This window comes from Diabrotica virgifera, chromosome 7 (assembly GCF_917563875.1).
Source record: "Diabrotica virgifera virgifera chromosome 7, PGI_DIABVI_V3a".
In the NCBI taxonomy this organism is placed as follows: domain Eukaryota; kingdom Metazoa; phylum Arthropoda; class Insecta; order Coleoptera; family Chrysomelidae; genus Diabrotica; species Diabrotica virgifera.
In genome coordinates this window covers 240,879,325-240,906,206 of record NC_065449.1, presented here as the reverse complement: position 1 = coordinate 240,906,206, position 26,882 = coordinate 240,879,325, and the positions used below count along the sequence as shown (strand labels likewise).

At 33.2% G+C, this 26,882-nt stretch overlaps 2 protein-coding genes across 3 annotated transcripts in view; both read left to right on the top strand.

The window, feature by feature from the left end:
• LOC114328363 (histone-lysine N-methyltransferase 2D-like) overlaps positions 1-26,882 on the top strand; it is a 797,359-nt gene that overhangs the window by 560,953 nt on the left and 209,524 nt on the right. Inside the window, exon 1 of one of the 2 annotated variants that reach the window (XM_050655648.1) lies at positions 2,371-2,674. The exons of the other annotated variant lie outside the window; for it this stretch is intronic. The gene's annotated coding sequence lies outside the window, so the exon portion shown is untranslated. Of the gene's footprint in view, positions 1-2,370; positions 2,675-26,882 lie in introns of those variants that run through there. 2 annotated transcript variants of the gene reach the window in all.
• Positions 3,114-6,288, top strand: LOC126887809 (uncharacterized). Its single transcript, XM_050655652.1, has 2 exons — positions 3,114-3,387; positions 3,754-6,288. The coding sequence occupies exon 2, from the start codon at positions 3,783-3,785 to the stop codon at positions 6,165-6,167; it is 2,385 nt and encodes a 794-aa protein (XP_050511609.1). The 5' UTR covers positions 3,114-3,387; positions 3,754-3,782; the 3' UTR covers positions 6,168-6,288.

Below are 26,882 nucleotides of genomic sequence, written 5' to 3'. Positions count from 1 at the left end.
ATTCGAGATAATAAACTAACAGAATTTTTCAATAGGCACTTGCATGGAGAACCAGTGCCACAAAGTTGGAAAGAAGGATGGATTACATCTATCCATAAGAAAGGAAATAAGGAAGATTGCAATAACTATCGGGGTATAACTGTTACGAGCACGCTTAGCAGATTATATGGAAGAATTATAAAAGAACGCATATGCGAAGAATACCGTCCTTTTGAATCGGAAGAACAAAACGGATTCAGAGCAGGACGATCCACAATAGATAGTATTTGCTGCTTATCCCAAATACTCGAGAAAAGAACACTGAGATCTTGAGAAGTGCACTTACTTTTAGTCGATTTAACAAAAGCATATAACACCGTGCCTGTTGCGAAGTTGTGGAAAGTATTGGAGAAAACCAGTATCAGCGTTACACTAATCGACGCTATTAAAGAGCTATATAAGAACACAATAGCAAAAGTTAAAATAGGAAAAGAGATGTCTAATGGTTTTCAGGTAACAAAAGGACTGAAACAAGGTTGTTGTTTATCTCCCATACTGTTCAACATATATATGAGACATATCTATCGATGAGATGAAGCCGTCAGGCACTGGAAAAAGAAGTGTAAAGGGATTGGGCTATCTATTGGGGATGAAACGTTATATACTATGCAGATGACCAGGTAGTTATTGCCCAAGACAAAGAAGACCTGGAGTATATGGCTAGAAAACTAATGGAAGAGTACAAAAAATGGGGCCTCGAAGTAAATGTCCAAAAAACACAATATCTTTGCGTAGGAGGAGAAAATACTGTAGATGACCTCGACTTAGAAGATGAAACAAACCATTAAGAAATGTGACCAATTTACATATTTGGCGGTAAAACTAACAAAGACAGGGAGAAGTGATGAAGCCATAAAAGACAGAATAACCAAAGGAAAAGAAGTTATAGGTGCGTTGAATTCAGTATTAAGGCAAAAAAATATAAGACCGGCAACGAAAAAAAGAATATAGGTATACCTAATATTAAAACCAGTAATCGTCCATGGCTCAGAAGTGTGTCAGTTATCACAAAAACTTAAAGGTAACCTATTAGCAGTTGAAATGGATTTTTGGATGAAAGCAGCGGGAAAGTCTAGATTAGAACATGTGAGAAATGAGGACATAAGGAGACAAATGAAAGTACAAGGATCAATTATAGAAGACATCGAAAAACAACAACTAATATGGTACGGACATGATAGACGTATGGGGGAAGAAAGTCTACCCAAAAAGATATTAGAATGGATACCACCAGAGAAAAGAAAACGAGGACGACCACCAACAACATCGATCCAAGGAATCTCAAAAGCAATGTCAGCAAGAAATCTATCTGAAGAAGACTGGCAGAAGACAGGCTTGGAGAACGGGAACCCAAAGGCGTAGTACGCTGCGAATGGGGTATATAGGTACATATATACATATAAGGGCGGTTGGCCAACGTTGACGTCGCGGTTTACCTGAAAAACTGAACCGCCGCGGTTCAAGTTAACATATGTAGAAACAAATGCAACCGCTCAACATCGTACACATGCAACCGCCAGTTTACCAGCAGCGTTTAAACTGGTAAATCGCGGCGTACGTAACCGCCTGCATATGGACAAGCCCTAAGTAAAAGTACCTATTATATCATTGTACGTATTACATTAATTGTATTTTTAGCCCTAGGCCTTCGAGGCCTCTTGAACTTTGTAAATAAATAATAATGAGAGAGTAGAGAGGGAGGGGAGGTAGAGAGAGCGTGATACAAGACATACTTTTTATAAGATTCTGTATAAATGTATAGTAAATGTGATTTAGAAAGCCTTTTAGAAATACTTATATGTTAAACGTTTAAAAAGCTATTGAGGATCGACATTTTTGGAGTGTATGTTAATGTTTAAACGTTATCAACTTTCATTTTAATCTCCTACATCCTGTCGATTCCTCGAATTACCATCACGGCTGCAGAATATTACCACACCCCACCTCTCCGATACAAGATAGGAAAAACCCCATAGGCAATCACCATACCACATTCAGCTATCGTTATCTTATCTCCAAGCGAATCGCTCCCCTCCTTCTCCAAGCGTTCCCCACAATAGGTCCTAGCCATACGTCGAAAATATACCCAACAGCCTACTGCGTGTTTCAGAACCATTCGCCATGATTAACTCGAAAATCCTTGAAAATAGCATGGCAGACCGTCTCGTATCGGCGACTTCAAACTTTTTCATTTACCATGGTCTTCCCCCTTCGCCCCTTCCGCACCAAGTCGGCGTCATTTTCCGTGAACAGCCAATGGTGTAGAGGGAAGGGCGATGCGCTCTGCCATTGGTCAGCCGAAGGACAACCAGTAGATTTTCATAAAATCACGCAGTAGTTCCGATAGTTTGAAAGCGTGAAGGTGGTAATGTAGCTGAGTAGAAGGGATTTTTCTAAGTGTGTGAACTTTTTTTTTGTGTGTGTGCGGCTGATAGTGAATTTTCCGACCCGATTCATTTTTTGTTCTATGATTTCTGTTATTTGGTTTGTGTGATATGGAACGGAGAAGTTTTGGTTTTTTTACGAAAAGGTCAGTTTTTTATTTGGTTTATCATTTCATTTTACACTTTTGTTAATTTTGACCCCTATGGAGTGGTAGTTTGGAAGAGGAGTTAGATTTGCTCTAGTTGTTTAGGTACGTGACCATTTTACCTGAATTTTTTTAGTGGTTGTATACAGGGTACCCCAAAAGTGTAGGAAATTTCCGATAATTATAATAATTCATAGAACTCTGGTACCGGTCGGTACCTGCTGTAACTTATCTATAGACTTAATCCTCTTTTGGGTACATAATGGAATTCTTGCAAGACATTCATTAAAGTTTTAAAATATTTTTATTCTAAAGATATTTATTAGAAAGTTTTTAATTTTTAAAGTCGATGATTAATGTTATTATTGTGTTTTGTTTATCAGCAATTTTGAAGTAAAAGTATATCTTTAAATAACTCAGACGCTTATCAGTCATGGTCCGCTGTAGGCTGATAAAACTTGCTACCTTTTGTTATGGCTATATTAGTATCGTAGAAACAACTGTACATAAATTAAAAAATTGTTGATATCAATGAATGAAAAGTTTAATAGGGTAGAATACCCAGTGATTGGCCATATTTAATATTTGTGTTAGTCATTGGCCCCCATTAAAAAACTTTTAAAAACAAGGCACCACTGTACAACTAATACTAAATACCAGTATCAAATTCGTCTTCCAACATTCAAGGCCACTTCCATAAAATTTCGTTGTTAAACAGTCTGCCATTTGCGTGCTACAACTCGTTGTTAACAGGTCTCTCAGTCATGTGTAGTATTAGTTAGATTTCTAAAGTATTTGCTAAGGGCGACTACATTTTGGTAAGTGTTTGTGCAGTTTATTTTCTTTAAAACCCTGATTTTCTTACTTTGATTGTGTTAGTTACGTAATTGGTGGCTAATTAAATAATTTTTTTATGTTATAACTAGTAAATTTAAGAAAATAAATGACGGCCAATCTCTAGATTATAAAACACATACTACATTAGTGATTGGCCTGATGGCCAATAACTGAATTTTAAATATCTCGACGAAATTATATTTTCTATAAATGATTTTGAACTCTTTTGGCGTATTAACTCTATTGCTAGTCTATATGCTACAAACAAATCATTAAAATCAGTTATTGGCCGGGGGCCAATAACTGATGTTACACAGGGCCAATAACTGATTTTTACAAATTTGCAGGTAATATTGAACTGAACTTTTTTGGAACAATGCCTAAAATTATTGACGGAGAGAAATATCAAAAAAAGTATACAGAAGAAGAGCTTCAAACTGCCCTAGATGAAATAAACAACGGGTTTTCATTACGAGAAGTTTCAAGGCGCTATAAAATTCCAAGGGCAACCCTACAATTTCGAAAAAGTAAAAAATTTACGAAACCAAATTTAGGACCTAATCCAGTTCTTCTACCAGAAGAAGAAAAAATTTTGGTGAACTGGATTTTCGAAAATCATAGGAAAGGGTTTCCACGTCGAAAGGAAGATGTGCAGGAATCAGTTAAGCAGTTTCTTGATAGTAATCCCAGAGATAATCCTTTTATTAACAATCGTCCTGGCGAAACTTGGTACAAAGCTTTCCTACGAAGAAATCCCGAGATTTCTTTGCGTACAACAGAAGCTGTAACCGCGGCTAGCGCAAATGTTTCGGAAAGTGACATACGAAAATGGTTTTTTGAAGTTGAAAGTTTTTTCATAGAAAAAGGACTTACGGAAGTGTTACAGTACCCCGATCGTATTCTGAATGCAGATGAGACATGTTTTAATCTGTGCCCGAAAAACAGTAAAGTTCTAGCGCCTAGGGGGGCATCAAATGTTTATGAAGTAGAACATGCATCGTCTAAATCTAACATCACTGTGATGTTTACTTTTACAGCATCTGGAGGAATAACACCACCGATGGTCGTGTATCCATATAAACGGCTTCCTGCGAATATCGCCAAGTCTGTTCCTGGTGAATGGGGCATTGGCCTTTCTGATACGGGCTGGATGAAAGCAGAATTAATGTGTGATTATATTGAAAACATACTTTATCCGCATTTAAAAAAGGTGAATACGTCTTTTCCGGTCATTTTGTTTTTAGACGGTCATCGAACACACATGACGTACAACCTTAGTATCTTATGTAAAAAACTAAATATTGTTTTAATATGTCTATATCCTAACTCTACGAGACTTCTTCAACCGGCAGATGTGTCAGCTTTCAAGCCTATCAAAAGTGGATGGAAAAAGGCTGTTATACAATGGAGACGAGATCATCATTCAGAGACATTATCAAAAGAGCATTTTGCAAATGTTCTGAAAATTGCCGTGGAACAAACTGGAAAGTCAGAAACAATAAAAAGTGGATTCAAGGCTTGCGGACTATACCCTTGGAATCCAAACGCTTTAGATTATTCCAAGTGTCTTGGAGGACAAAAAATATTGACAGTTGAATCCGAAACAAAGTCAGAAAATCTAAGTAACACATTTTTAAGTTACAAAGATTTCTCTCGCATAGTAGGAAATCGCATTATTCAAGAATTTAACAATGATTATAAGGATGTCACAGAAAATGAACAACCACTGTTGTTTAAGTTATGGAAAAGTTTTAAACACATTCCTCAGGCCATAGAAGTGATTCCGGTGGAACAGCAAACTTTAAATATGCCTACCGATAGCACTGTCCATACAGAAGAGCCTGAACCTTCCGATTTCAACATTAATGAGATTCCTGTATTAATTGTAAGTCACGATCAAATATTAGATGGGCTGCTGGATGAAAATATTCAAATTATTAATGTCCAAGATATGCCCCCTGAACATACAGGCACGGAGCAAATTGAACTATCAAGGCCTAATAATAATGAAAACACAAACGAACAAAGACCTCCAAATCTGAATGAGACTTTGCAGTTTGCAAAGACACCTAAACGAAAAGGAAACAGAAACACCGAAAAAATAACATATGCAATTACATCTACCCAGTGGATTAAAAGAAAAGCTGAGGAGGAGGAATCTAAAAAAAAGATTGCTGCAGAAAAGGAGGAGAGAAAAAGACAACGTTTGGAAAAGAAGGCTGTTACAGTAAGCAAAATTTCCAAGAAGGTTAAAAGTTTAAAAACTGCCAAGAAAGAAAAAACACAAAGTAAAAAAACAGAGAAAAGTATAAACCGAGAAATAAAAGATGATGATAAGCCTAAAATGTTGAACAAACTTACCGAGCAACCTATCTTACCAGAGAAGGATTCTTTTAATACATGTGAAGACAATTGGCTTCTTGATAAATTTTTGTCAGATATACCATCTTCCTCGTCTTTTCAAGATAACAAAAAATGTGATTTGAAAAATATTGCAATAGAGAAGGTAAAAAAGAGTTTATTTACCGATGAGGTAATGGAAACCTACAAGAATAATTCGTTATTTAAAAATCCTAAGCTGACTGAGGGTCTTTGCTTCTCGTGTACTTATAATTTTAAAGAGCAAAATCTTGGAATTAAATGTAACTTTTGCCGAAGGGCCTACCACATTTCTTGCATAAATAGACTTAATATGCATAAATCAAATTCACAAACATTTAGCTGCAATATATGTCTAAAAAACCAACATAAAATTAATTAAGTCTTATACTTATGTATCATTTTTTACTTTTATATTAAAAGGGAGTTATATTAATAGGGAATTATTTTGATTTTGTGTACTATTTTTTACTGTGAATAAATACTACATATTTTAATTAGTACCTAAACCTGTTTCTTTTTTGATTATCTTTTTCGGCCAATAACTGATTGGTGGTGGCTAATCACTAGAAGTTTCATAATCCGTCCTGGCCAATAACTGACAAATTAGTGGCTAATTACTGGAGAAGCCATGCCAATAACTAGTTTTTGACAGAAAGGTATTACACAAGATTTTTTGGAACTTAAATTTGAATCTAGACTAGAAATGTTTGGTTTTGTATAACCTACAACTGATTTTTTATAGGGAGGAACGTAATATTCCTAATGATAAACATTTATTACATAATTCTATGATTTAATCCCTTAATAGAAATGTGACCGGCCAATCACTGGGTAGTCTACCCTAGTTACCTCTTCCCTAAATAGTTGATTTCCTACTATTTTAAATTGATTATCATATTCTACTATTATAATTATATTAATAGATATTCTACTTTGTAAAACAACAATGTTGTGATATCGCTGAGATACTTAATTCATCAAATATTTTAGTCACTTAAATTTTTTAGGTATAAGACGAAATTAAAATACTGTCTTTACAAAGATTTTACTTTTTTTTTATACAGAGTTCCAAAAATTTTAAAACTAAATTAAAGTGAACTTAATTATCTAACTGATTAACGCCCAAATTATTTTTTTTTTAATTTCAAAATTTTACCTATACATAATTATCAGTAATACCTATTGTTCTTAGTCTGGAAATATTCATATTATTTTATATCTTTTTCATTTTGACCCGTTCTATAATAAAATAGACCACTGGGCGTCAGTGTTATCATAATTATTGCAAGTATGCATTTATTTTTATTTTTAGAGAAGCCGTGAATTTACTAACGTTAGTTCTTTACTAGTGCTTATTACTTACTGAAATGTTACAAATTGTGGTAACGCTAAGTAAAGTACGTGTCCTATTTATAGATAAGCAAAATAAAACTTATAATGACGATTTAACAGTTTATATTTCCCAGATATGAGATATATTCTTGAATATAGTCTATGTCTATATAGTCCTGTCGCCAGGGGGGGTACAACGGCCTCCTGTATTCAGATGGACTTACCCAAGTTTTTATTATGTATTTTGGCCTGTAGAACACGATTTTTTTGGGTAACAGTTGATCCGGATGTCGATAAGATTGTTATAAACAAAGAAGTTGAGGAATTACATAACAGCGATTTCTCGCAAAACAAAACATGTTTTTGTATTTTTTGGGCCATTCTAACCAAAAAATGTTCCTACAAGTTTTTTCGTAGGATGCATAGTTTTCGAGATAAACGCGGTTGAACTTTCAAAAAATCGAAAAATTGCAATTTTTGAACCCGAATAACTTTTGATTAAAAAATAGAATAGCAATTCTGCTTACCGCATTTGAAAGTTCAAGTCAAATTCTATCGGTTTCGAATATATACATTGCTAAAAATGTATGTGTTTATTGCTAAAAAAAGCTATAAACACATAGTGTTTCCCGTGCCTAATACATGCGTTTACATGCATGCTACGTAGAAATAGCCTCGCTTGCACTTGTACCTACTCTACCTACTCGTTCGATTTTAAATGAGAAATCATTGAAAACATCACTCCAGCACTAGGTGTTTACTTTTGTTTAACAATAAAATAATAAATTTTTAGCAATGAAAATAACTAAAACCGATATACTTTGACTTGAGCTTTCAAATGAGGTAAGCAGAATTGCTATTTTATTTTTTAATCAAAAGTTATTCGGGTTCAAAAATTGCAATTTTTCGATTTTTTGAAAGTTCAACCGCGTTTATCTCGAAAACTATGCATCCTACGAAAAGATTTGTAGGAACACTTTTTGGTTAGAATGGCCCAAAAAATACAAAACATGTTTTGTTTTCCGAGAAATCGCTGTTATGTAATTCCTCAACTTCTTTGTTTATAACAATCTTATCGACATCCGGATCAACTGTTACCCAAAAAATTCGTGTTCTACGGGTCAAAATACATAAAAAAACTTGGGTAAGTCCATCTGAATACAGGAGGCCGTTGTACCCCCTGGCGACAGGACTAATAGTTTATAAATAAACATTAATCACCAAGAATAATCCAGTAAAAGGGGCCGATATGAAACTTTTATTATTAAATAATATGGCAATCTAAACGAAGTCAGCGAGTACAATGTTTATATATTTTTTTGAAATGATATTGGAAATGCAATACGAGAAAAATAATAATTTTGTAATACAGCCGAAAATTTTTCTTTAAATTTAAACAAATTTTAACGCTTGATAAAAAATTTCAGTGATCTACTTAATAAATAGGATGCTGGCCTATAATGGATTAATATCCCAGCTATCCCAAAAATTAATTACCCGGCTATTAAAATTAAGATAACAAAAACAGATCATAACAAAATAAAAATAGATAAATACCAATATCTAAAAAAGTCAAACACAATCCTTTATTATGTATCCTTCTGTTCAGCCTTTTCTTTTCCATATAAAATACAAACTCAGCAAACTAATTCAGAGTGTAAATAAAGCATCAGCAAATACTCATCAATTAATGTATTTTTTTTAAATAATCCTGTAATATTTCTGTTACAAAAACTTTTATAGTAAACTCGTTTTTCAGAAAATGCCAGTTTCTATACCTACATAGTTTAGCGATCTACATGGTAGACCATTTATAAACCACAGGGATATCTTTCTTGTATTTTATACACATCTGTGCCATTCTACATAAATATAATACATATTATACAGAAACATCAGCATTATTAAATAGATACTATCCCAGCAAGAATACATTTAAAAAAATTCACGGATTATTATCTATTATAAACGCTAGGGTAAATGAAAACAATATCTTATCAATAAAAAAATAGTTTGTAATATTATTTATAAATAAAACACAATAATTTGATTGACGAGTGTGGACTAAAATTATTGTCAAAACATATTCTAAAGATAATTAAAACGGAGAGCGAGAAAAAGGAAGACAAGTCTGAAAAAATCAATGTGCTAAAAGACTTCTAATCCAGTCCTAAAAATGTGAGATTAAAAAGAAATAGTCTGGTGCCTAGGTGGAGCTATATCAAAAGATAAATATTCTTACCATAATATACTACAGATAGGAAAAGAAGAGGATAAGAGTAAATATAAAAAGATAGATCAAGATAACGAAAGTTCATTGAGTAAAAGATAGAGAAAATAGAAACGCGATTTAACAGAAAGTAAGTATTTAAGAATTTTTTCAAGAAGTTCAACAGCCATTCAATAGGAAAACCACCCATTTTGATAAATAGCAAAAAATGGGAAATTAATAGCAGATGAAGAAAGAATTTTAAATAGAAAGAAGATATATTTTGAAGTAATAAATGTAAACAGTACATCTGTATATGAATTTCATACCGAAAAAAATATAAACGACGAAATTATTTAAAAATCGTCCATTGACCTTCCCTGGATAAAATAAAATATGTAAAAAACTGTAAGAGTCCGGGTGAAAATGAAATAAGTCCAGATCTTATTAAATATGGAGGAGAAAAATTAGCAAAAGAATTAAGTAAGCTCATAAAAATTATATATAGAAGGGGTAAGAGATGCCTACATATTGAAACAGATCACTCTTAATACCGCTATAAAAAAAAAAGAACTATAAAACTATAGGGGAATTGCCTTGCTGGATACGTTATATATAGACAAGACGAAAACTGCGGGTCCGTTGGGAAAAATATTCCCATGAGATTTTTTTGCATAATCACATTCGTGAGACATCCCAGAATAAGGTTCAAGAATTCGCCCACGTGAAAAGTGGTTCAATTTTTTTTAATCAAATTGTAAAAATCAATATTTTTGGCTTGGACAAATTTTTTTAGGTTTTCCGGACCATTCTGGACAAAAAATGTCTCCTATAATTTTTCTCTAAAGTTTATCTTTTTCGAGTTATAAGCAATTTAAAATTTGAAAAATGCGAAAATGACCCTTTTTAAGACTTAATAACTCCGTTAAAAATTATTATTATGAAAGTTAGAAAGTGACTAAATCAAAATTTAAAGCCTCCGCTACATGATCCTGAAGAAATCTGTGTTATAAATTTATTACTAAGCTGTTATTTTTAATTAATAACAATGGGCGGTTAGATCGTATTGACGCGGCTGTAAATGTGAGTGCAAGTAAGATGCACAATTGGACTGCCGGAATGGCATCTCTCTCGCACCTTTTACGGCCACCTAACACGTGCAAACGAGCATGGCGCTCATTATTATTACTTAAAAAATAACAGCTTAATAGTAATAAAATAATGACAAAAATTTCTTCAAGATCTTGTAGGGGGGGCATTAAACTTTGATTTAGTCACTTTCTGACTTTCATAATAATAAATTTTAACCGAGTTATTAAGCCTTGAAAATCGCCATTTTTCGTTTTTTTTTTCAATTTTAATTTGCTTATAACTCGAAAACGATCAACTCTAGAGAAAAATTATAAGAGACCTTTTTTATCCAGAATGGTCCAAAAAACCTACAAAAAAATTGTCCGGGCCAAAAATATTGATTTTTGCAATTTGATTAAAAAAAATTTGGACCACTTTTCACGTGGGCGACTTCTTGAACCTTATTCTGGGATGTCTCACGAATGTGATTATGCAAAAAAATCTCACGGGAATATTTTTCCCAACGAACCCGCCGTTTTCGTCTTGTCTAATATAAAATATTAGCGAACAGTAGTCAAGTAAAATTTGAAGAGTACACACAACAAAAATAATATGAGAGTAGTATAATAAATAAAAAAAGGTTTTTAAAAAAACAGAATATCTTTTTTTACATTGAGCAAACTAAGTGAATGTACTATGATTATAAAGGCCCGTATCCATTACATTGGTGCTACGTGTAGCTGCTTCACATAGTGGATACGTTGGTGCTCCCGCTCGGCGATCTAATCGGTCGCGGTTTATATGTAGAGGAGCGCATGCCGTATCCATTCGAGCAGTTGCAAAGAGCACGGAGAATGGATACGTACCTACCTTAATATTCCTATTAACGCTGTCTTTATCGATTTCAAACAAGCATATGATTCAGTAAACCGACAATTTGGTCATGGACTTTAAAGACACAAAGTGCATCAGATATTGGCTTATGCGGACGATCTTGCGATTCTTCCTAGATCTGCAGATATATCAAGCGAGGACAGGTAATCTTAAAGATCAAGGAGAATGCAGACACTCCCTAATTAGAAAAAGTTAAGAATTTTACTTACCTGGGAACTAACATACATGAGAACGGAAAATATGACTGTGAGCTAAATGCAAGAATACATAAAAGAAATGTTTAGATAGGAGTTTTACCAAAATCTGGTACATCTAAAAATATGTGGAGACGAGCCAAAATAAATATAAGTATACAAAACAGTTTTGTGATCGACACTTGACAGGCCTCTATGTAAGCGAAACATGGGTGCTAAACCAAACACAAGAAGAAGAAATAAATTCATGGGAAAGTAAAACATTGAGAAGAATTTTTGGAGGTGTTAAAGAGGGGAGGTAGGTATATAGAAAAAGAAACAATGCCAAGAACATGAGGCTTATTAGAACTACATATGTAGTAAAAGCATAGAGATTGAAAATGTCGTTGGGGCATTTAGGAAGAACAAAGGATACCAAAAATATTAATAAATACACAGATGGGTGACAAAAGAAGAGTATATTATCAGAATGTTTTTTCACACTCTCACTCAGTCCTATATTTCTTATATTCTCAACGGGATCAATATTATTAACTGCTTCTTATCTTTTGTTTGAAATTTTACAACTTAAACAATGCTCCTCTTTTAGCATTTCTCAAATGCGTTCATTTCTTTTCTGTATTTGAGATTTATCAACATTGACACAAAAATAACCCTCTCAGTATATTAGTCTTAAATTATTGTGAAGTAAAAAATAAATCTTTAGTACCAATCTTACCAATAAAAAAGATATACAATCAGCTTTTGTTGAAGAAGAAACAGGGAATTTGATTGCGTAATTGTTGACATTTACTAAGAATACCACTAAACACAGTAACAACAACATCACCTGTATAATTAGTGGTTCTTAGAATATGCTAATATCCAGTTTTATACCGTATTATTATATACTAATAGAAATTTGTTTATCAGTAATTTCTGCAGTTTTGGTGAACCCTGTATACATTTGCTTAGTGTGCACATTTACATCTTCGGCACGACTATATGTCACGTTTTTTATTGTTGTGCACCCAGTTATGCATATTATTGTATTGTATAAGTCGATAATCAGCAGTTTTTAAATGCCTGATGATTCATTAGCTTTTTCGCGATTTAAAATTCTGACATTGCCTCTGATTTCATTTTTAATGACGTAATATCATCGTGGGCAGGACCGGTATCGCGAAGAGATAACAGTATAATAATTGTACCATTAGCTTGCGAGAAGATTCTAGAAGGAATAAAAAAAGTTTTGTAGAAGCAAACAGCATGTTTATATAAACTTATTCAAACTTTCTTGAATCAAAGTTAAAGTTTTTCAACCTAATAAAAATATTTAAAAATATTTTTAAAAGATATTTAATTGAAAAACTTATTGGGCAATTTTCCTGGTGACATCTCCATGGCTTCTAAAAATTGCAAGCCAGATAGGTCTGGATCCCGCGTATGAAAAATAAGTTGATTAATAGCAAGCTGAAAATTTGTTAATAGCTTAAGGGTGTCTAGCCGGAGAAACTTTGATATATGGAAACACTGGAACAGGGGCAGTTTTAATTGTGGAACAGGTTAAAAATTTGGAACGGACAGACCACGAAAACGGCACATTTATTTTGTCCGACAGAATAGACTTAAACTCTCCGAACAGAGATTAAACTCTCATGCAAAAATCAGACTGCTATTTATCACCTGTCATAATTCCTGTCATTTGACATATTCTACATGTTCCACTCATTAAAATGCCCATTTGGTGATAAATAGCAGTCTGATTTTTGCATGAGAGTTTAATCTCTGTTCGGAGAGTTTAAGTCTGTTCTGTCGGACAAAATACATGTGCCGTTTTCGTGGTCTGACCGTTCCAAATTTTTAACCTGTTCCACAATTAAAACTTCCCCTGTTCCAGTGTTCCCATATATCAAAGTTTATCCGACTAGACACCCTTAAGCTATTAACAAATTTTCAGCTTGCTATTAATCAACTTTTTTTTCATACGCGGGATCCAGACGTAAGATGGATGCTGCAGTGAAGTCAAGAGAGAATTCTAAAAGTTGAGGAGCACTTCCGAATCATGATTTACAATGTATAAACTTTGTAAATCATGATTTGGGAGTGCTCTTGGTAACATTCAATTGTTTTGGTTTGTTTATTTCCAGTGTACTTGTAGGTAGTGTGATTGTAGTATAGGTCTTAAAACTACGTTTCCATCACTTAAAATTAATTTTTACATTGAAAATGGCCGTTCTCGTTCTACATCGACAGATGTAATTGGACCATATTTCAGGGCTGATAATAAATCTGGCACAATTTGTAATTTGTTTAGCAACATTAGATAATAAAAGCATCTTTTGAAGCATTGAAAATTTTATTCACTGGTATAGGGTTGGGTAGAAAGTTAAACTATCTTGTATAAATCTACTTAGGTATAGTGAAATTGTTAGTTTTTTCCAATTTTTTTTACATATAAGTAAGATTTTCTCAAAAACTTTTCGTTCAAAATTCCGATCATCAGATTAGCAGGTTTCCCACGTTCACTAAAACTTTTAGAGCATTCCATAATGTTTTGCTTGCAAGTAGTTATTATTACAAAATGAAAGTGAAAATAAATTTAAACTTTCTTAAACTCAAGTTGGTTTTCCCACAAATTATAATACCCTGCTTGGGAACCAATTGAGTGGTGTCATTAAAGTACGGTAATTAGCATCGGTAATTAGCATCCGTAAAAATTAAGGGTAGGATTATCTTCTAGTACCTGCTGGGTGAGGAATTGAGTTCTGACCATATCTATACCTGCCGCATACAAAAATGTCGCTTCATTCACTATAATATACAAGAAATTGCACTCCTAACTCCAGATTAATTTTTGAAATGCATTTCACATAATATGTAGTACTATATTATAGTAGGTTCCCTATACTCAGACACAACTGGCTAGTGATTTTAGTAAGTAATTTTGCCAATTTGGTAAAATTGACAAAAAATAATTATTAAATTGTTAATAATTATTAAATAGTTAGTAATTTTGCCAATTTTTGAAAAATTGGCCAAAAACGAAAAAATTACCTGTTAAAATCACTAGCCAGTTGTGTCTGAGTTTAGCGAACCGATTATAGCATTTTTCCATAGTTTGTTTTGTTTATTTACACTCTTTGATAGGTACCTATGTCCCTTTTTGTTATCTTCTTTTTTCTTTCTTTGCCTTTTGTTGTTCCATTTTTTGGGTCGCCCATGTTCTCCCAACTGTCATCAATACGACTAACTTCACGCGTAACTTTGATATGAGAATTATAAAAAAATATGCATTGAAATCCAGATCCCGTAATTTTTTGAGCATTATAAAGTGAGTACACATTTCTTTATGAAATTGACACAAAATATGATAAAAGTACATAAACACTATAGCCCAGTCGGGATTGCATTTGATCTTGCATTAGGAGCTGCCCCAAATTTTATTTTTCTTATCTTTAGGAGGGGTCAATAGTAGTGTAAATTTAAAATCTCTACTGAATCCTGCCGTTGCGTTATTCGCCATCTTAATTTTAAACGAGAACCGTTTTGCTCAATATCTCCGATATTTTCAACTTTTCGACAAAAAGTATATCAACTAAAATTGTTGAAAATTTGTTTTTTTTTTATAATTTCTTGTATTACAACTTTTTTCGTGTGGTCGATAATTTCCGAGTTATGGGGGGAAATAGTGACAATTAGAGCATACTTATTGAATTATCTCGTTTATTATTAGTTTTCCGACAAAAATGTATCCATATAAAAATAGAGAGAATTAAATTCTACATAATTTTGATCTCTTTCATTTTTTTGCTAAAATCAATATTTAAGGTAGTTTGTATGACGTAATAGCGCGACCGTAAGACCTGATTGATTTTATAGCAATGGTTTTTGTTCAATATCTACGCCATTTTCAACCAAAATTGTTCCAAATATGATTTGCTAAAATTTATTTTTAACAATTTTTTTCATGCGGTTGATATTTTCCGAGTTAAGTGGGAAAATAGTAAACAGTGGTGGGGGAAGCATAATTATTGAATTGAATCTTGTTTCCGAGCTGTCCCAAATTTTATAATTCTAACCTTCAGATAAATGATAGTGTAAATTTAAAATCTCGACTGAATTCCGTAGTTGCATTCCGACATATTGATTTTAAAGGAGAACCGTTGCTGCTTAATATCTCTTCCATTTTCAGCTTTTCGACAAAAACATCATTCACATCCATACCTATGTGACCACTGGTCTAATTACTGTTTTGTAGATTTCAAGCTTAGACTCACGATTCAGTAACTTACTTTTCATTCAAGTCTTTGTATGCATAAAAGCACTTATTACCGCTAAGAATCCGTGCTTGTATTTTTTGACTGATGTTGTCATTTATTATTGAGCCTAGGTAGGGAAAAGTGGAGGCATATTCGTAGGTATGGTTGTCTACCTTCAGATTCTCATATTGATTCGATTTTATACACTCCATATATTTTGTTTTGCTTTCATTTATATATAGACCAAACGTAGCAGCTTCCTGTTTCAGCTCTATAGCTTTTTAGCTTAATACCCTTTTGTTGCGGCTTACATAATTAATTATGGCAATATCTTATATTAATAAGATATTGTATTAATACATCCGTTTATATCCAATTTTCTAACAACAGCTTCTAAAGTTAGATTAAAAAGTGTTGTTAATAAGGTATCACCTTGTCTAACTCCATTTTCTAGATCAAATGCCTCTGTCATGTCTCCATCCATTTTCACCATAGCTTTGGAACCCTCCAAAGTCATCCGTATAAGTTTAACTAACTTATTGGGTATCCCTAACATCTAACATAGATAGTTGCTTTAACATCTTTTGTCGATCTACTATTATCAAACGCGTGTTTGAAATCGATATACAAGTTGTAAATTATTGGTATATTATATTCAACACATTTCTTTATATTATATTACATTATATTAGATCAAACTACTAAAATTTGTTCAGCGCATACTAACTGAAGATTACCATTATAGTCAAAAAAAATTTATTAGTCACCGTGATGATTGCTATTATAACAAAATTGCATTAATTACGATATCGAATAAGCAGACTGCGCAATTTCGCATCATCAAATCTGGCATAATATATGGAACATCCTGGATAAACGTATATTATAGTTATTAAAATTTAAAATTGATGATTAAAAGTACATAATACAGATGCCACTTAATGTGCTTATTAATTTGAGGACTAAAAAAATCACACCACAATTTTAATATAAAAATAAAATAATAAATTGTAAGTCTATGACGACGACACTGTTTATATTGCTTGCCGCCTTTGAAACATGAGAAGGCATTTTGGCCAGATAAGGCAAGATAAGGATATGATTTGAGCGTAAGCTCTTCCGAAAAATTTGGCCAATTATACGTCAGTATTGCCCAATAAAATACGTTAAAAAGTAATAAGCCACACCCGCATCCATGTGGACTAATACAAGGAGTGATCAGTTAATAAAATTTTACAAATGTTTATAGGGCTTATCTTTATTTCTGTGCTCTCCTAGAATTACTGACCGGACCCAAAAAATGCGTCTGGTTCAATTGACATCGTATAGACACATATTCCTTTTTTTCTAATTACCGCTTCAATTTACCGTACACTTCTCCTAGAGTCTGCCGATAAGGTAGAGTCGTGTTGAGGAAACCTGGCGTGCCCATTTTTTTTGACGAGTTGTCTTTTTTTAACTGAGTATGTAGACATTTTTTTTGTTCTTTACTTTCTTCATAAGAACATTAATTGAAATTTTTAAATAAGATTTAAACATCTATGTATCTATGATATTAAAAATGTAGGTATCAGATATTATTTTAAAGTGTTACTTTCTGTCCCCCAAGTAAAGACATTTTACAGTTAACTGCAGTATTAGTGGTTGCCTACATCCGGGATGTCTAATATAAAATATCTACCCAAGGTTACTTTCTAAAGATTGAAAGATTTGAAAAACACATTGTTTTGTACAGAAAGAAACTAATTACCTATTTACGTTTAAAGCCAGCAACAAAGGTTATTAACTATGTATTGATTTTATAATTTTTCTAAATGAAAAACATCTTCAACGTTAGAACGTTACAAACAAAAACAACTATTACATCACGTTCTTGTGACTGGAGTGGACAAAAAATCACATTTGTAGTGGTTTCAAGCTTTCAGAAGTTTTTTAAAATGGATATTTAAACAGTCAACACATTTTTTCAATCAAGGTTTTTAGGCATTACAACCTTTTTTCCTTACGCAATCGACATTCTTAGTTCACTCCATCCATGAAATTATTAATATTCTGTTGTAATAGGGAACTTACACTAAAAATTTTTTTGCATAAAATTGTTAATTTATGTTTTAAAATGTTATATTCAAAATATTACGTCTTAACAATGGATAGTGTACGTACAACATCTAATCAAACCCAAAAAAATTAGTATGACTGAATAGGTATTTTAAATACCTTTCAAACGAGGTATCACTTGCCATAACGTCCCATTTAAAATTATCGGTCACAGTGGCTCTGTAACGTCATCTGTCACTATTACGTCACCTGTCATAACTAGTTAAGAAGATAACCGTTCAAAAGATACGAGGGGGGTACGGACTTTTGACTAGCACTGTATACATATTATAAGAAATAAATGTTCGGATTATCCGTGCTTTTCAATTATCCGTGCCACGTCCGGTCCCGAGGAGCACGGATAATCGGGGTTCTACTGTAATAAACATTTGGAGGAAAATAAATGTAAAATGAAAGAAAACTAATAATTTATAAAAGAATGGACACCCCCAACTATTTATAAAAAATTATATGTACCTAGGTAAAGTCACGTAAAGTCATGCAGACACCAAAATCAAGAAGATTATCGTGTTAATTTTGTAAAAGTAAAGAAATAAGTTTAATATATATTTCTGAGAATGTTTAATATTCCTAGTTAAATAATCATTTTGCCTACAAACCCTCATTATTGTGTGCAAACACTTCTGAGAAAAGACTGTAGACCGCATACACCTTTTCATGTGACGACACCTTTTCATTTAAATATAAGTAACAAAAATTTACTAAGTAAAAAATAAATATGCGTATCAGTTCAGTATATTTATTAAATGTATTTAAATGATAAACTAGGTATGTCAACCAACATCTGGAATCATACTTCATATTTACCATTTCCGCTTTGAAAGTGAAGAAAAAAAACGTGAAAGTAGGGTATCTTGTAAAATACGAAAAATACAATGTATATTCAACGGGATTGCACAGACTGACTGCACGAAAAAACGTTTACCAAGACAGTTTGAGTCGGTTCGATGACCCTTCTGCCTTTACCTGTTTCTAGCAGCTGATGCACAACGAAAAAAGTGCCGAAATCATAATAATTTTTAGAATTACTTATTGTACCTTCAAGGCTGTTTGGCGATGGGTATCAACAGGTAAAAGTTATTAACAAAGGAGAATATTTTCTAGAAAGTTTTAATAGGTACCAAGTACCTGTTTTGGAAAGTTTTGTACATAACTAATTTGAATAATTTGTGTTCTTTGGTCTTGGGTTTAATGCTTGTAAACAAATTGTTGAGGCAGGCCAGTTTATTAGACCTATTAGATAATACAGGGTGTTTCATTAATAATAATTGTCCATATAGTAACTGGAGAAACCTTAGCACAAAATACGAAGATTTAACATAAAACACTTAAATAAAATGTGGTTCCTTTCAGAGCTACAGGGTGTTTTATCTAAAAATTTAAAAACTATTTTTGCTCAGCATTTTAAAATTATTCGACTTATCCTTTTCATACTTGGCAGGAAGTATGGGTACTGTACAAACTACTAAATTATGTTAAACAAACGTTTCTGTCTGTTACCAAAGGCGTACGACGGGGGAAAGTGAATGGTTGACCCTTTCCAAATTCTACGCCACTGGCAGAATTGCTATTTTAGTTCAATTTTTGGATTCTCCAATACTTTCTATGAAAATAATATACTCTTCATTCGCAACGATAAAGTCATTAGTTTTCGAGATCTTTGAAGTTAAAAATGTAACGACGCGGTTATTTTGATTAATGTATTGTGTCGCTTCATTTTTAATTTCAAATATCCCGAAAACCAATCATTTTATAATTACGAATCAAGAGTATATTATTTACATAAAAAATATTGAAAAATCAAAAAATTACACTAAAATAGCAATTTCGTCAGTGGCGTAGAATTTGGGAAGGGTCAACCAGTCACTATCCCCTGTCGTACGCCTCTGGTAGTAGCTTGAAATGTTTATTTATCTTAATTTAGTAGAATGTACAGTACCTGCACTTTCTGCCAAGTATGATAAGGATACGCCAAATAGTTTTAAAGTACTGTGTACAAATAATTTTTAAATTTTAATCATATGAATGAATCATATTATAAATTAATCAAAATAACTGTGCCGTTTCATATTTAACTTAAAATATCTCGAAAACTAATGACTTTATCGTTACCAATGAAGAGTATATTATTTACGTAGAAAGTAATGGGGAATCCTAAAATGGCACTAAAATAGTAATTACTCCAGTGGCGTAGAATTTGAGAAGGGTCAACCATTTCCTATCCCCTGTTGTACGCCTCTGGTAGTAGCTAGAAACGATTGTTTAGCATAATTTAGTAGGTTGTATAGTAGTCGCACTTTCTGCCCAGAATGAAAAGGATACGTCGAATAGTTATAAAATGCTGAGCAAAAATACTTTTTAAATTTTTAGATAAAACACCCTGTAACTCAGTAAGGAACCATATTTTATGTAAGTGTTTTAGGTTAAATCTTCGTATTTTGTGCTAAGGTTTCTCCAGTTACTATATGAACAATTAATTACTGAACTTATTACAAATAACAAACAGTAAAACAGAAAAGTTTGATAAAAAATAAATTCAAATATGACATATAAACATATGGCATTTAGAAGTCTCAAAATACTAGTAATTTTGTATCTACATAATACAAAAAGGTGTAAACATTATTTGGTCTTCTTCATTCCAAGTAAAGATTCTGATAGTTTTGCATCCACCGTTGTTTTTTATGTCTCCCAAGTGGTACTTGTCTCGTTCTATTCCATTTATTTGTTTTATCATTTAGTAAGCGAATTTTTTTGTCCTATTTACATAATTTTCAATTTGACTAATACAATTCTCTTCACTTCAGTATCAAACGAAACAAGAGTCGTTGATGGTAGGTCTCCTTGTCGTAGTGCTGCTTTTGTTTCGAATTATTTTATTTATGCCCCTTTAATGCTATTTCATTTGTTGTGTTTACCATAGTCATGTTTACCATCCTGACTATTTTATTTGGTAGGCCCACCTGGCCCACATCTTTCATTAGTTACTACATCTATTGTGTATTTATCCTGTCATAGGCCTGCTTAAGCTTAAAGTCAATGAACAGTAAGTAGGAACATGTAAATACCTACTACTGTTTTATGTTAACACGTAGTCTGGATTTATTTTAGTGCAAATATTTGGTCAAGCATCTTCCTATTGTTTTTAAATCCTACCTGATATTCGCCCAATATCTTTCTTTAGCCTTTTCTGTATTAGGTACTTTGCGTCAAGATTCAAGATTTTGTAAACTACTTCTAAATACCACAGCAATCCCTCTATATAGTTTTCACATCGATTTTTTTGTGTATTGTGGGCTATCCTTGCGATAGCCCACTCTCCTGGCATTTTTTCTGTTTCCTACATGCTTTTTATCAGTTTGTGTATCACTTTATACAGCTTTTTCCCTACTGGTTTTATCATTTCAACTTTTAATGTTTTTTAGTCCCTTTAGTTCATTTTTTATTTTTTTCTCTGTAAGTATTTTTCTATTACTATGCGATCATCTTCAATTTCATGCATTGTTTCCCTTTCTTCCTCGTCTTTGTTTAAGCTGGTATACTACAGATGCATAGTACATACAAACGAATTCGATCAGCATCGCAGTTATTCACACCATGTTGCCAAAGTGAATTTTGTTGTTTTGGGTTTAAATTGTCTAGTCAAATTCCGAGTTTTTACTATACTAGACAGAATATTACTAGCGCGGATCAAATCATTATTTTGGAGACGGATACACTCAGCTCTGAGTTAAGTAGGTAGCTCAATTGTCACCTTCTTTTGTATTGCAGTTTTCATTAGGTGTCTTGTTGATAACCTGGACCTGGAGTTAGACCCTTACGTTTACCTAGATTTTACAGATAGTGAAATGCAATCTTAGATTCTCCTCGTCTTTTTCTAATTCATCGTTTGTTTGCTTTGCAAATTTTAGAAAGCACGGATTCTGTTTGTTTACTAGAACTTGGTCCCAGTAGAAGCCTTTAGTTCTTTGGATCTAAAACTTCAAACTGTTTTATAAATATATATATTTGTAATAAACACTTCCCTACAAAATAAGTAGTTAATTTTATACATTTTTTTATAAAGACAGTATAGAAAATAACGTCGGCACTAGTATACTTCACAAATAATTTCTTACAACAAAACATCCTTGCTTCTTGCTTCATGTTGTAAACGTACCAGAAAACAGCGTGAAGGCTAGAAAATATCTAATGGGTCAATGAGGACGTAAATGGACGTTTACTGAGGCACTGCCTATGAAATAGTAGAAAACTAGTTTCTATATACGTGAAATTGAGAATTCAAAGACGAACTGTACATCCATAGTGTACCGATATGGTAATGCATAGTTTTTGCATAAAATGTTGTTTTTCCTTATAGCAAGAAATGCAAAGACGTTCTTAAAATTATAAAAGCACTTATTAAAGCACCAACAATCAACTGAATATATTGATGTTTCTTCTTACCCCGTTTTTGCTATCGAGCATCTAGCATCTAGTTTATTATTGTACGATGTATGAGAAATTACAGTTTTGAAAATTTCTCTTAACTTTTATTTTTAGTTACTTTTCAAATAAACCAATACGTTTTTTGTTAGAGAAATAGTATCCCTCTGACGGATAGGAATGTAATAGTATTTTTGTTTTACCGAAACAAAACCTTCCTTGGAAGCCTAAAAACATCTAGAAAAAAGTGACCCAAACGTTGAACTGGAACTAGCCTGAAACTCTGATCATCATCATTCTCTTTGCGGGTCGGCTTCCTTAATTGCATTTCTCCACACAATTCTATCTTGGGTCATATCAATGTTAATCCCCTTTACCAACATGTCCTGCCTTATCGTCTCCCCCATGTCTTCTTTGGTCTTCCTCTCCTACTCCTTCTAGGAATCTGCACTTCAGCTCTTCTTCGTATTGGGTGATTAACGTCTCGACGTTGAACATAACCAAACCATCTTAACCTATGCTCTCTCATTTTGGCATTAATTGGTGCCACACCTAGACTTCCCCTAATATACTCATTTCTAATTTTATCCTTCTTTGTCACTCCACTCATCCATCTAAGTATTCCCATTTCCGTCACATGCATTCGTTGTTCCTCTTTCTTTTTCACTGCCCAACATTCAGTTCCGTACATCATAGCCGGTCGTATGGCTGTTTTATAGAATTTTCGCTTCAACTTCATTGAAATTTCTTGTCACACAGCACACCACTCGCTTCCTTCCACTTCATCCATTCAGACCTAATTCTACTACATGCATCTCCATCTATTTCTCCATTACTCTGTAATACCGATCCCAGGTACTTAAAACTATTGCTTTTTACAATCAGTTCACCATCCAAAGATACCATGTTATTTGTAGTAACGCCATCTTTAAATGAACATTGCAAATACTCTGTCTTTGTCCTACTAAGTTTTAAACCTTTTTCCTCCAGAGCTTGTCCCCACTGTTCCAGTTTTTGTTTTAAGTATCTTTCACTATTTCCTATTAACACTACATCATCAGCATACATTAGGCACCATGGAATGGTACCCTGTTATCTGGTCCAAAACTAATGAGAATAAATAAAGACTAAGCACCGAGTCTTGGTGCAATCCTACTTTTACCTGAAATTTAACAGTCTCTCCCACACCTGTCCTAACACTAGTCGTTACTCCCTCATACATATCTCTCACAATCTTTACATATTCGCCAGGGACTCCTTTCTTATTGAGTGTCCACCACAGAATTTCTCGAGGAACTATCATATGCTTTCTCAAGATCAATGAATACCATATGAGCGTTGGTCTCTTTATTCCTGTATTTTTCCATCAGTTGCCCTACAACGAAAATTGCATCTGTTGTTGATCTGCCCTGCATAAAGCCAAATTGATTATATTATCGGATATTTCGTTTTTTTCACGTATCCGTCTATCAATTTTTCTCTCCCATATTTTCATGGTGTGGCTAAGTAGTTTTATAGCCCTGTAGTTTGTACATTGTTGTATGTCTCCCTTGTTTTTGTAGACAGGTACTAATATACTGCTTCTCCATTCGTCTGGCATTTGTCCAACTTCCATAATTCTATTAAATAGACCTGCTAGCCAACTTAGTCCTGTCTCTCCCAATGCTCTCCATACTTCCCCAGGAATATCATCTGGTCCGACTGCTTTTCCTTTCTTTATTTTTTGAAGCGCTTCAGCCACTTCCTCGTTTGTTACTCTGTTAACCATTGCTGTTACTGTCTCCGTTAACTCCACAGTCTGTCAAATTCTTCATTTAATAAACTGTCAAAATACTTTCTCCATCTCTTTTTGACATCCTTTTCGTGATGAAAACTGCCTGAAACTCTGAATACGAAGATATTTTCTAAATGTCCCTGAAAATTTATGAGGAAGTTTCATAAGCACAAGGAAAAAAATATAAAGTAAAAACAGGAATAAAAAACAATTTTTCACAATTAATTTTTTTAAAAATAAACAAAAAACTTAAAAAAATAAAAAAGATATATTTGAATGATAAATGATATTACATTTAAAATATGGGCCATCTAATGCTCCAGGAACCTTTTTTACTCTTTTATCTATATCCTGGGTCATTCAAGCACTTATGAGAACCACAACAATCAAAAAAATGCACAAGCATCATATATTACACCAAAGAACAAGTATAGCTAATTGTACAAACTTTTTTGCATTAACTTCCAAGGAACTTGAGATTTTTATATGATTAACATATAAATAATTTCAATTAATTAGTTCTCATGTTATTTTTATATAACAATTTTTTTAGTACTCATTAGTACGATATATGTAACAGAATACCTACCTTAAAGCAGATATTTATATCAGATTTTAGTGAATTGTATCATCCACGTCGCTTATGATTTCCGCAGGTGAATTGGGTTAAATTGTCTTAAAAATATCTAAGGAATCTCCTTTCTTCGTTTGTCGGTAGAGTTTGTGGACACCCTGTATATGTATAAGGACAGGGAGTATACATTGATTGAAGACTCTTGTTTCTTGTTTTTAGGTATGGGGGGTATTTTCTGTTTTTTAGAATATAAAACAGTTTTCCGAATGATGCCCAGGCCAGAATCTCATTCTTCTTGTTATTTCTTCGGTCTGATTTTCTTTATTTAATTTAGTGATTTGTCCTAGATAGATATATTATATACTCTTTTACTTGTTCTATGCTTGTTTGTGCCACTGTGATTATTAGATCTTGTTGATTGATCATTGTTTTTGTTTTACTGTAACTCATCTTCAGTGCTATCTTTGTCGATTCTCGTATCTAGTTCTTCCGTCATTCTTTGTAATATGTACCATTACATTCACGGCGCTCATATAAAAATTTTTAGGGGGGGGGGCAGACGTGAAGATGTTGTAATTATATTTTTGTATACTTTGGATACAGACGTGAGGATACAGACGTGAAACAAAAGAAAATTTTAAACATGAAATCAACACAAATCTAGATAGAAATCCAAGAAATAATTTCAACGTAGAACAGCAGTGGCAATTCTTCAAAACCTCTATATTAGAGCCAAGTAAGAAAGTACAACAACCAAATGTAAGAAAGAAGAATGGATGACGGAGGAAATTCTAGAGTTGATGAATGAAAGAAGAAAACACAAAACAATTAATAAGAAGAAAAATTAGGGAGGCTAAAGAAACCTACTTCTCTGAAAAATGTAAAGAAATAGAAGAACTTCAAAACAGATATGACAACTGACAACTTCAACCTACATAAAAAAGTCAAAGAACTAGCCGGAATAGGAAATAGAAGAACCTCAAATATATTGCTCGACAAAAACGGAAATATTATAATGGAGACAGAACGAAAACTACGACGATGGAAAGAGTACATCGAGGAACTATTTCATGACCAGAGAGAGGCTAGTACATCCGTAGATAGCCAAACCGGAGATGTAGGCCCAGAGATAACCAAATCAGAGGTTAGTCAGGCAATAAACTCTATGAAAACCAATAAATCTGCTGGTCCAGATGAATTACCTAGCGAGCTGATAAAGTTGGTCAACGAGAAAAACCTGGACATAATAGTAGAACTGTTCAACGCTATATATACCTACTACGGGAATCATCCCTAGAGAAATGTTGACATCAGCATTTGTGTGTTTGCCAAAAAAAGTGAATGCCAAAGAATGCAGTGACTACCGAACCATAAGCTTAATGTCACATACCTTGAAAATTCTGCTGAAAATTATCCACGCCAGAATACACTCTAAACTGGAGCTGGATATTAGTGACACTCAATATGGGTTCCGCAATGGAATGGGCACCAGAGAGGCATTATTCTCCTTCAACGTGCTGACACAGAGATGTTTGGATGTTAACCGTTCTCTTTACGTCTGTTTTATAGACTACAATAAAGCGTTTGATAAAGTAAAACATGACCGACTCATGGAAATTCTAAAAACTAAAAACCTAGATGAAAGAGATTTACGACTAATAACACATCTCTATTACAATCAGCGAGCAATAGTAAGAATTGAAACAGAAACATCTGAAGAAATGGAAATAAAGAGAGGAGTCAGGCAAGGCTGCATACTATCACCTCTATTATTTAACGTTTATTCTGAAGAGGTAATGCGAGAAACTCTGGAAGATGAAACAGTCGGCATAAGAGTAAATGGAGTCTTAGTTAACAACATCAGATATGCAGATGATACAGTAATAATAGCCGATAATTTACAAGACCTGCAAATACTCATGAGTAAAATAGTAAGGTGTAGTAGGGAGTACGGACTCTCTCTCAATATCAAAAAGACAAAGTTTATGAAAATTAGTAAAAACAACCATAATACTAACGAAATCTTGATAGTAGAGGACAGTCTTGGTCTTGATAGTAGAGCAGATCGAAAGAGTAAAAAAGTACACTTACCTAGGGACACTTATAACCGAAAATACACTGCAGAAATCAAAGTCAGAATCGAGAAAGCACGTTCTAATTTTATGAAAATGAAAAAGGTCCTATGTAGCCAAAGATTTAACATTAGCTCTTAAAGTACGCCTAACAAAATGTTACGTATATAGTGTACTATACTATGGACTG

Bases quoted from the DNA above. Each gene is read 5' to 3' on its own strand.
- LOC126887809 (XM_050655652.1), top strand. From the start codon at position 3,783: ATGCCTAAAATTATTGACGGAGAGAAATATCAAAAAAAGTATACAGAA.